This window comes from Triturus cristatus, chromosome 4_1, assembly GCF_964204655.1.
Source record: "Triturus cristatus chromosome 4_1, aTriCri1.1, whole genome shotgun sequence".
Taxonomy (NCBI): Eukaryota; Metazoa; Chordata; class Amphibia; order Caudata; family Salamandridae; genus Triturus; species Triturus cristatus.
The window spans coordinates 739,414,629-739,427,259 of NC_140585.1; the positions used below are offsets into that span (position 1 = coordinate 739,414,629).

The 12,631-nt window shown below is 38.8% G+C and overlaps 1 protein-coding gene across 5 annotated transcripts in view; it reads right to left on the minus strand.

The window, feature by feature from the left end:
• Positions 1-227: 227 nt before the first annotated feature.
• The window catches only part of LOC146855444 (deoxyguanosine kinase, mitochondrial-like), a 103,162-nt gene continuing 90,758 nt past the window's right edge, over positions 228-12,631 (minus strand). For 3 of the 5 annotated variants that reach the window (XM_085653238.1, XM_085653237.1, XM_085653240.1), the window contains exons 2-3: positions 8,703-8,796; positions 228-7,869 (exon numbers count right to left, since the gene is read on the minus strand). In XM_085653238.1, coding sequence (XP_085509364.1) covers positions 6,960-7,865 — 906 coding nt within the window. In that variant the 5' untranslated portion in view covers positions 7,866-7,869; positions 8,703-8,796 and the 3' untranslated portion in view covers positions 228-6,959. Of the gene's footprint in view, positions 7,870-8,698; positions 8,797-12,631 lie in introns of all 5 variants that reach the window. The other 2 variants (XM_085653241.1, XM_085653242.1) reach the window with 1 other exon arrangement.

The window sequence follows — 12,631 nt, forward strand, 5'->3', positions numbered from 1 at the left end:
AACTTTCAAGAAACACGCAATATGCTTTGTGGAACATACACTTATGTAAATTGCCTATGCCATTAAATATTTTCTTGGTGTGTGTTTGATAGTTCCTTCTGTATGCTAGGACAGCTACTTCATGTATTCTTCAACATCACTTACAATCCCTTCCAATTGCCACAGTTGAGGTCATTACATTTATCCACAACGTATTTTGAACAGAGAATAAAGAAAGCACTAAAAGGTTTAACGCAAGGAACATCAGCATATTTATTCATGAAAGTACACTGCATGACATACAAAGCAGGTTAAAAGATAACATCTGAAATAATCTGTGAAATCAGTACATCTCTCTTCTGAGGCGGATAGCAATGATTCACATGGCTTTCCTATTAAAACATACATCCAAGAGCATTACAGGTATGATGCAAAAATCTCAATTGTGAAGAATATAATAACATACAAGCCACATTAAAGAGAAGAAGTCTTTTACTATCTATAACTCTTAATATATAACACATATACAGTAATGTTAAATAAAACAATATTTAGAAAACATATCAACATTCTTACAATTCTCTACTTAAATGTCTATATTAACTCCAAATTCTTATGGAGTCATTCATAACAGTACATATGAAACTACCATAGGATAACGGGGACAGAAGTAATACCTTTCCTGCACTAAACTATAGCATGATGATAACGTTTAGCAGTAAGAAGCTAAAATGCATTATAAGAGCAGCAAGTACATAACAAATATTGAAATTTGACAATGATAGTAAGGGAGAGAAAGAAATGATTTCTATTCATATATATCTGAAAATACAAATTTCTTGCATTCTAGCAAGATGGCACCATTGTATTTAAGGTGCTCACAAATATTCAGAATACTAATAGCAGGTTAAAACAGCTATTTGAAATGACAGAACCCACACCTGAGCAGGGAGCTCATTTCAGTTGGCTGGCGTGGTTGCAGTAGCGATCAGCAAAGGCAGCATGATAAAGGATATGAGAATAGGCAGGCCTGCTGAAGCAGTCTGGTGTAAACAGCAGCATTGGAAAACTGATGTGCAGGAGACTGACATTTGCCGACACGAGCAGGAGGGCAAATAGATACATTCACCGACACGAGCAGGAGGGTAAATACATACATTCATAAAGCTAAGGGGTTAAACAACATATTAGTTTTATACATGGCAGCCATCAGCATCCCCTCCACTTGAAAATTATTCCTCTTGCATTCAGTGCTCACGCTAGGATAGTTTACTTGGCTTGATAAGACATGCAACAAAAGTGATGTGAAATTTTCTGTAGAAGATTCGGTTGATCTATCAGATACACGGGTAAAAGCAGCATTTGAAACTATGAATGGTCCACGGACTCCTGCATCATTCTATGGCCCTAATAAGGATGTCCTCATCCATTAGATTTGAAGATACTTGATTTGACAACCTTCCTAGAGCCATACATGATTGATAAATACTTTAACATAGTACTATATGAAGGCTTTGCTAACATCTCCTTTTGCAGTGAGACATACAGCTATTTAACAGAATTTGCCAGCAAAGCATATTTTAAACAGAAATTCTAGTTGTAGGAGACAACAGTCTGTGCTTAGCATGGCCACTCTCCAGAAGATGTTGAGGACTATTTTTATGAAACAACTGTAGTCCTCAAAGCGTTGGCAAATTCAAATCACTGAAAAGTGAAGATATGACAGAACATTCAAACAGTCAAGCACACAGAATGCGCTAGGGAATACCACATGTTTGGAATGGAAACAGAGAATATTGGCACCAGATCATACATAAAGCCAAAGACTCTTACGAACCAGAAGGCCCTTCACTGAAAAGGATCTAGTGATAAATGGAGATGGTAAAGAAGAAAGAATCAAATAACTTTTTCTTAGTAACACATATTTCGAGATCCAAGATATTGTGACTGAAAGTGTACATTTTTAAAGCTATTTCATCCAATGAGCTGAGAATTCCTAGTGAAAAGGTATCATGATCCCATACTTAACCCATAACCTACAGCTAAAAAACAGAGTTAAGGCTTTCTGATTGTCTGCAATTTGTTAAGAGAAACATTCTAAATAACGTGGAGCTTGCCAAACATGTTTAGAGGAATGCTGTCCAATAGAGACGTAAATAAAAATGCTATGCTGAAATTCAGACATGCAAGGCAAAGAAGAAAATCCGTTCCAGTACAGGAGGATGTTAATTCACCTTATTTTTTTTACTTTAATATAGCTCTATATTCACGGTAGTGCTGTCACTTCATTCTACAAGGATATAAGTACTTGTAAAAGACAACAGAGTTTATTGTTTAGGTCTTGCATAGGCTGTCTCTTCCAGACGTGCTGTATCTACAAAATGAGCTTCAAGCACCTCCCGTCTTTTCCATTGGTTACTGCTAGTGCCCTTCATAAATGCCTGCTTTTGTTTTGTGAATATTCTTAATTATTCCCACCTTTTGGTGTTTTGGACCCTTCCAGGAGACCTTCCCTGTTACATGTGCTCTTACTCATTTGTTAATGTATGGTTGTGTGGTAGCACTATTTTCTTTATTTTGGGGCTTGTGTTTTTGGATTGCTGTTGAAATCGTGTCCAGCTGCGGAGCTGCAGGTGCTGTGTTAGTGGAGGCACCGTTCTTCAAAGGACTGTGCATCAATGCTGCAGCGGCCCTGATTGCCGAAGCACCGGGCTTCGCAGGGCCATGCTCTTTTATTAATTGATCAGTTTAAAAAAAAATTGGAACATTTACTAGCCACATGTATCTGCGGTATCGCAGTGGCTTATATGTATTCTACCTCATTCTTCCTTTATTTATGCTTGTGGCTGTTCTTTTTTGTTTTTTTAAAGGGCATTTAGTAATCCCCTCCAGCTGTGGCTGCGGTGCTGCAGGGGCTAGGTTTGTGGAGGGACCGCCTTTCAAAGGACTGCGCATCAGTGCTGCAGAGGCCGTGATTGTTGAGGCACTGGGCTGTGCTCCTTTTTCGATTGTTTATATTTTGGAAAATATTGGAATTTTACTAACGGTGTGTTGATGCGGTGCTGCATGGGGCCTTATTTCTTTAAAGTTATGTGGGTTCACTGTTTACTAAAGTTCGTGGCTCATGTTTTTGTATGGCTGACTTTCTTTTTTGTAAAAGGACCTTTAGTGAAGGTGTCCAGCTGTAGCTGCAGTGCTGCAGGGGCTGTGTTTGCGGAAGCACCGGGCTTCAAAGGGCCGGGCATCGGTGCTGCAGGCGCCGTGTTTGGCGAGGCACCAGGCTTCTAAGGGCCATACTCTTTTCTCAATTTTTGGGTTTTGGATTTATTTTTTACTTTTAATAGACACGTGGCTCTGTGGTGCGGCAGCGGCTTATATGTACTCTTCCTTAATTCTTCCTTTATATATGCTTGTGTCGGCTCGATAACTTCTACATTTTGGGGCTTGTGTTTTTTGATTGCTGTTCTTACTTGTTTTTCTTAAAGGACATTTAATAATTCGGTCCACCTGTAGCTGCAGTGGCCATGTCTTGAGGGGAGATGCGGCTTTAAAGGGCCTCACTCCTATGTTGGTCATTTTGGACTGTCTTTTATTAAAAATGAATAATCACGTCCAGCTCTAGCTGCGGTGCTGTAGGTGCTCTGTATGAAGAGCCTCGGGCCGTTAAACATCTTTGCTTTCATCATTGTACGCTTTTGGCTGTACATTGCTATATCTCACACCTCCCCACAAGTTACTTTATAGCTGCCAGAATTATTTTTGAACATGCTAGAAACAGGTTGATGGGGACATGGAACATTTACATGGCATGGCCAATTTAAACATTTAACTTGAATTTTTTGGTTTACAGTAAGATATTTAAAAAATATTCTTTAAGGGTGTGCGGCTGTAGATGCGGCACAGCAGGGCCCCTGTATGCGGAGGCACTGGGCTTAATATGGCTGCGTACCAGTGACTACTGTATCACATTTGTAATCAAGCTTCCCTAGTGCTCTTTACCAAATGGCCTGAACCTCGCACAGCTGTCGCACTGCAGTGGTCCTGCATAGGAGGAACAGGGCTTCAAAGGCTCACGTTTCAAAAGCTGTACTGTAGGAAAATACATTATTGCCTACCTCTAAAAACAGCCTTTGTGCACAATTTAGAGAAGGTCTTGATGGTGTCAGCAAATGGTCTTCCATTACAAGGGATTATATTGTTCTATTGGGATATATTTTATTTATTATGGTTGGAAGCATTGGCCCCTTCCTTATCAGCACAGACAAAGCAATATATTTCATACAGGTATAACTTAAACAGATTGCCGACGTGATAATCAGGATAATGGATTTTGTTCACTCAATCTCTGTTTAACAACAGGGATTTTTACATTGTTACTATGCTGCAAGTTTTTTTATTAAATTATTTTTGGAACAGTTTAATATAGTACCAAATCCATCAAAATGTATTTGTGTGGTTTACATGTGCACCAATTACGCTAACACAGGTATACATTCATTTGATGGGCACCGGGAGATTACGTTATTTTCTTACAATCACAGGATATTGAGCTGACCACAAGACTTGAACCTAGTTCCCCTGTTACAAAGCGGACAGCTCTGTCCTTAACACCACATTTGATTCCCTTATACTACCCAGAAAGCCCTTATACTATCGTTTTTATAACATCCAGTTCACAAGTATTTATCATGGGTTTAAAAAATGTTATTTGCAAACATGTCTAATGCAAATTACAATATTATTGGGTTGTTGCTGATGTGCCTTTACCCCCTCTATAAAGTCGTGGTCACACTTCATTCACTCTGTAGGCATCTGCTTGAGCAAAAAACAGTAACTGTCATAACAAATCATGGTTCCTGTGGTAATTAATTCAATTTTCCCAACAATTGAAAACATCTTGCTGATAGCTTTATACCTTTACTTTGCCACAAACAAGGACAGCAAGTCTACCATTTTCGTCACCAGTTGCCAACTCAAACCCAGCCATTCAGGTTTATCAAATACTAAAACATGCTGCCCAAAAACAATTTTGCCGCCAACATTACTGCTTCTTCAAAGAAATCCCTTTCCATTCCAAAATGCGGACAGTTCACAAGCCTGCCCCACCTTATGAGCTCCTCGCAAACAACCATCTGTGCACAACTGTTTTCGTTTCACACTATCTGTCGGCCCTTGGGAGACGCTGCATATCTCCCATAAAATCCACTGTGTCCCAGCATACAGGGGTGGAGCAGGAACTTGAAGTCAAGCTTTGCATGGCCCAAAGCGTTTAGCAAACTTTAGCAACACGTCACTATCTATAGAATGCTCACACTTGTAAGTATATGTTGACTCGGTGCTCCAGGTAGAATGGACACAGGCCTGCAGTGAAAACTATCAGTAATTAAAGCCTGTGTCTGGGTAGTAGCCCGAATAACCATGCACTGTAATTTAACGACATAGGCTTGCTTTCAGCCACATTTTTTTTTATTTCAAACAATTACAATTGTTAACTTCATGTATTTCAACACCAAAACCCCCTGGAAAGTGGCCACTGAATAGCGTTCTGCCACAAAATGGCAATTTTTAACACATACACAAAATGGAAACTAATATACGGAGACTTAAAAAAAAAGAACTCTTCAGCATCTGACTACATTATGTATTTTTCGAAATCGCTTTTATCAGACTACTGCATCGTTACTGCCTTTGTGTACTGAACATTATCTCGTAAAGTACACAATGCGCATTTTTATAAAAATACAACATTTTATCACTACTGCCACAACTCCATATAGGTTTGATTTTAGTGCATCACCACATGGTGCAGTTAGTGAAAGCATCATTTCAATAACAATATTTATATTCAACATTGAAATATATTTCGGTTGATCTGGTGATATATTGAATTTCCAGTGTTCATTATATAGCACAAAAGCCCAACCTAAGGTGTGTCTGGCCGTTCACCAGTGGCACGCAAAATTACAGTAAATGTTTTAGCACTCACTAACGTACTGAACGGCTAAATAATTGAGGTCCTAAATGCGAGTCCTATTGGCATTGCCAATGCTTGTTGTATTCAAGCAGATGTGTCTGCAACTGAGCTTACATGTGCTGGAAAAGCAAAGATGCAGGTCTGATCAAAGAGGAAAAAGGTGACATGTTACAGGTTTCAGATGAACATTGTTATTAAGACGGGTGTCTTCCTCTGGGCATCCGTACTTGCTGAGGGAGGACAGATCCAAAGCAAACTGTTTAATATTCTCTTTAATATATTCAGATATTAGCCCAGTGAGTTTTTTTGCATTGCGTTTTATGACTGATGGGAAACTTAGAAACAACAGTTTCAGTGTCATGTATATCTGGCGCATACAATGGCTCATAAATATTTAATTCCTGAACAACTATGCTGAAAGTCTTGCTTCAAAATTATTAATTCCCTGCTTGAGGACATCACTAAGGCTGATATGGTATGAAAGTTCTTGGTGCAGTGTCAGTTCTACTGTTTGAAGTGAAACCGGTCTAGCTGCACTCCTGCACATCTATGGAATGTGTTCAGCCTTCTTCTGCGCCTCATGTTGCCCAATGTGCATCATGGATAGCAAAAGGCTACTTTAGGGATACGATTTAACAGTTCATTTGTTTCACACTGTAGATCATATCAGCCAGATGTTGGGGGTATCTCTTGAGTTGAACTTTTCTGGAGGTAATGTATGAAGAAACTAACCATAAACCAGACATGAAAAAAACACATGACGGTAGAACACACACAGAATCCCACAAGATGTGCCACTTACTGGTCCATTTTTAAACTTCTATTATTCATGTGACTTTTTTCAAAAATAGTTAAGGATGCAATGTAACCAGACCCTGCAACAAAGTAATGAAAAATATAAAGATACAACAACATGCATGCATTAAAATGGGATACATTTTAAGCAGTATAAACTGAAAATGTGAAAAGTTTAGAATTTCTCCGACATTATTTTGGACAATTTGTTTCATAGGTTCGCTAAGAATGTTTTGACCTTATCCGTAAGAATTTCCTCTTCCTCTAGGTTGCCTTTAAAATCTTTATTTACATCCAAAACTAAAACAGGAACATTTTTTATGTTCTCAAAATGGACTTCAGTAGATTTGTTTATGAGCCAGTCTTCATGTTGGACATGCAATTTCTTTAAATATTCTAGTTCTACTTGTTCCTCTTCTGACCTGCCTCTTTGGCGCAGTCTTTCATAGCATTTCTCTGGTGTTGCTTGGAGATAAAGAATTCCATTCAGAGCTACTCGGTCCTTGAATTGTTGCAGAAGAAAAGAATGCCAGTCTTGATATATGGTCCATTCAATTTCGCTCATATGTCCAAGATCAAACAGATTTTTAGCAAAAACGTACCTATCACTGTAGACAGACCTCTCAAATACCTGTACTGGATTTTGTACTTTCATCAAATGCTCAGAAAATGGTTCCAACTGGGCCTTTAATCGGCCCATGCAGGAAAATGTCTGGAAAGTATAAGACCACCTGGAAGGATCTTGATAGACCATTTGGAGTAAATTTGCAGTCTTGGAACAAGCATCAGAACCTTGAAAGTTTTGCCATTTGTTCACCGGTTCGGTAACCATGTGCCAGCCGTGGAATGTTTTACCTAGTAGAGTTAAAAATGTTGACTTGCCCACTGCAATGTTTCCCTCTATAGAAAGCCTCTTAACACTAGGGCTTGTAAAAGAACTAGAAGTCATAATGTCAGTGGTATTTAAATATCTGATTGTATTCTGTGTCAAGGCAGCTACAGCATCTTTTTGACTGTAAAAAGGTACAGCAGAAAATAAATACTTTTGCACTTTTGGGGAAATAATGCTAAGTCGTGGTACAGTCTTTGGAAGCATCCATGAGTTACCAAAAGACATTGTCCTGAAAACAAATGGAAATGGACAATTTAAATACTTAAACATGAGAACTTCTAATAAATATTTGACCAATCTAGAGAAATGGCACTGAATAATGCAAGTTGGTAGAATACATATTTCTGCACAGATCTATTGTAAGGAAAATGCAACACCTACAATAATAACAACATTTTTTTAAGAAGCTACATTTATTACATGGGAAAAGATCACAAATTCATTAATTTTCTTTCTAGTGGTCATGCAGTTGTGAAGAAACTATCCATGTAGCATGTCCACTCAAAGAGAGGAAAGTGTTCTGCAAACCTTTTTTACCTTATGATGTTTGTTTGGAAGAGAAATAGCTGCACTATGATAGCACCAACAGTGGAGCCAAAGCCCACTGAGAGGACAGGCACAGTCTGTGCATCTTACAAGGAATAGTTGATCTGACAGTGACTTAACATTTTCATAAGGAGGCCACAGCAGGAGCAACTACCATTCCGTGAGGTATCCTAAAATACCAGTAAAACGCCATTGTACCCAATTTCCACTGATGAGTGACGCTACAGCTATCTTAGGGAAGCGACACTAGCATTTGCGGTTGCAATACATGTAAGCAGAATTTGCGAATGTGTGTGCTTACATTTGTTGCCACATTAAACTCCGACCCCTTGGCTTTGCGAATACTTGTTTAACCATCCGGTGTGCAAGTTCAACAAAGAACTCAGCTGTACAAATAAGCACAGCATGTACACCACTTGGTCATTTAAGTAAATTAGTGCCTGTCAAACATGAATGTACCCTGCATACATATTTGATGAATAAAAGAACTAGAAAATGCAAAAATAGGCTACCTACTTGAGATTTTCCCACGATGCTGAAGATTAACAAGCCCTACATTGCTCACAGCCTCTCGACCCTCTCAGTTTACTCACAGGCTAACGATTGGAACCTTTAAAAAGAAACACAGGAATTTAAACAACAACATATACATTTTAGGATGCAGCTCTACCAAGCAAAACAACCACTAGTAGCAACAGAGATCTTCAAATAAAAATATATGTTTCACCTTTATTCACTCTTATTTAGTAGTCATTGCTGATCACTTTTTACAAACATCGGAGGTTGTCCAAGCTGTAAAGAAAATTATTTCCAATAAGGTGAGGAAATGCCTTTAGTCTTCCTGGCTTGCACCTTCGTAATACTATAGGCCCAAAAGGGAAAACAGCCCTCAAGCTAATGGCATGTAATCGAACTTGTCAGGCCGCAGCATCAAATTGCAGAGTGTGATCCAAAGAGTTGGAAAAAGAACACGTGCACTTTATACAATAGGCTACAAACCAAATGTAGGAGCCATGGGTCCGATTCACTATCCTCGATGTGCAAAAAACACATACAATGGCAAATTCCACATCCTCACTTCTAGAGAATCTGTGCAATTTCACAATCACAAATTGCATTGAAGACTAGAAAAGTTGCAAATACAAAATGTTTTTAGGATACGGAGCAGGACAGGGGTGAGAGGGGAATTTAGGGTCGGCCAGGTGGGAGATCCACCACAGACATTATGGGCTTTGATGTAGTTCATATAAGTAGCTTGCTCGCCTGGAAATTAGTGCCTTTACAGGATACAAAAGGGAAGAGAACACTTCCGTATTTAACAAAAGAGTCATCCACAACCCTGCATTTGCAATCCAGTATGCCATATAGCAACCTGAATGTATGGAAATCTGAAAAGGCCATATCCAACCCCAACAGACAATTTGGGACACTCGGCGAGGTATGGGAATGTCAAGACAAGTGGTTCACCGATGACAGAGTATCTGCTGGAAGAGGTGTGTTTTCATGTATAATATCCGTCAGAATCACAGCATGCTCTCAAAAGACTCAAAATGTACAATTCAATGCAGGAAGGCAAAATCATTCTAATAGAAAGAAGGTCAAAGACCACTTCAAATCACATTAGAGGGTATAATGTTTTACTACTCTCTATAGTGCAGATGCTTCACATGGGACACGCGGTTTTCCAGCTCCAATGAGGTTTAAAAGGTGCTCTGAAACTTATTTGGTTAACAAACCAATGCATCTGGCAATTGCACTTCCATTAATACCAAGCAAAACAGATAATTTTACTGTATTAAATTGTAATTGCATTTATATAGAGCTTACTACCCCTGACGAGAAGTCGAAGCGCTTTTTCGGCGAGTAGCACGCTACTCCGGGACCCATAAAGAATTAGTGGCGAGTTAGAATAGTGAAATATGAAAGTAATATGAGTGGTGAATAAGTTAGTCACTTATTTGGATTAAAAAGGATAGTGGAGGGATAGAAAAGGTTTGCATTTATATAGCGCTTGCTACCCCTGATGAGGTGCTAAAGTGCTTTTTGAGCGAGTAGCACGCTACTCTGGAACCCATAAAGGATTAGTGGTAAATTAGTATACTGAAATATGAAATTGATTTGAGTACTAGACATGTTAGTTTGTTATTTGGATTGAAAAGGATAGTGGAGGGATAGAAGAGGGAAGGATTTCGTATTTTTGGAGCTCATAGCAGTAGGACGCAGCCTTGGATGAGCAAATAAGGAGGTGGAGGTGGAAGAGTCAGAGGGAAGGGTTTAGAAATGCTTGTTTGGGAGATCTGAATAGTAAAGAGGTATGAGATGGTGCAAGGAGGGCAGAGTAGGGAAGAGTCTGGAAAGAGATATTTTGGGGATCATAGTAGTGGTATGGGGTTTAAGATAAATGAGAGAGTGGACCTAGAGGATATATTGATAGAGGTTTAGGGTGAGAAATAGGATAGTGCATTGGATAGAGTAGTAGAATGAGGTTCGAGATGAGTCAGAGTGTTGAGGATGAGGATATATTGAGAGCGGTATACGCTGAGAAATAAAGTAGTGTATTGGATATGCTGAATTAGAAGAAAAGTAATAAATATATAGATACGCAAGTACATGAAAGGTATATATATATATATATAAATATATATATATATATATATATATATATATATAAAATCTACTGGCGGTCGTTATAGTTAGGACCGTGTTTCCATAGGAAATCCGCAACATTCTATTTGGAATAACTTTGGCGCCGGTTGACGAATCCTCGCGAAATTTTCAAAATAGGTGGGACGCTGCGCTCCGCTCCTAACCTGAAAGTCTCGGGGGGATTCATCAAGCGGGGGCTGAGAAAAAAGGGGGGTCCCAAAACGCGTTTTCCCCATGCAATTTTCCATAGGGACCTTTAGTCTAAGGTACAGCCCGAACGGCTAAACAGAATTACTTCAAATTTGGCAAAGAGGTAGTCCTCAGGTCAGGCATGTGCCTTTTGCATATATGGTGTCAATCTGTTCAGTAGTTCCTGAGAAAATCAAAAGTAAAATCACATACATATCTGGGCGGAGCCTAGCCACACATCTCATCGTGAGATCTGATTGGCTGTCAGTACTTCATCCAAGAAGTGTTGGCAGCCATCTTGGGACCAATATACATGATAGCAGCTCATTAAAAAGCATTGCAGTTAATAGAAGGTTTTAAGACTTTAGTTACATTATAAATCATTTGTTGATGGTACCATACTCATATTATGAATTGTGGTGTGTTCTAAGGTGATTTTACCATGTGAAAAAGCCTTCTGCTGTGATATCACGAACCATGTTTGAGAGAAAACTATTTTCTCATACTTTTCCCACAGAGGTTTGGAAGGTGATCTATAAGCTAAACTGAGAGCATATTTTCTGTAAATTCACATTATCTTTCTCAGTCATGTAAGAATGAAGTCTGACATTCTCAGTAAAACATGTACATCCAACAAGGGCAGAGACTGTCAGTTGATTCCTTTGTGTTCTACTGCAGCTTCCCAGAGTGCTCTAAAGAACAACTAGAGCGCTAACAGTCTTACTTATGACAAAAGTATGGCACACCTGAAGCCATCTTGATTAGAATAAAGTGGTAACACTTAAAACATTTAATTTACAAAGGAACAAAATGAGGGGGTTCATTTTGCCATATAAATTATGATTAGTGCTGCAGAAAGAAAAACTAGGGCACATTTTCACTTCTGAAATCCTCTTTTATTTCATAAAAACATTCTGACATGCAGACTGAAACATGCACTTTCAATACCAGCAGCAGTTTTCCCTGGTGAGCAGTAGCTTTACTACAGTGATCTAATGAGCAAAAAGAGTGCTAACATTCTGAATTTATGGCAAATGTGTGACACATCTGAATGCCTTCTTGATGGAATCAAAGTAAAAAACTGAAAGTATTTCCTACTGAGGAGACTGCAGTAAACGAGGAAATTAGGAAACTTCATAACAAATAAGTCTCCCAAGATGGCCACCAGAGACAAAAGAGCCCAAATGTAGCCCAAATATCACCCAGATGTAGCCCAAGTATAGCCCAATGACAGAATGTCGCAGAGGGTTCTTAAAAACAACTAGAGCGCTTACTGTCTTCATTATGACAAAAGTATGGAACACCTGAAGCCATCTTGATTAGAATAAAGTGGTAACACTTAAAACATTTAATTTACAAAGGAACAAAATGAGGGGGTTCATTTTGCCATATAAATTATGATTAGTGCTGAAGAAAGAAAAATTAGGGCACATTTTGAGTGACTTTTCAAATCCTCTTCTATTTCATTAAAAAATTCTGATATGCAGACTGAAACATGCACTTCTAATACTAGCAGCAGACTTCCGTGGTGAGCAGTAGCTTTACTACAGTGATCTAATGAGCAACTAGAGTGCTAACATTCAGAATTTATGGCAAATGTGTGACATATC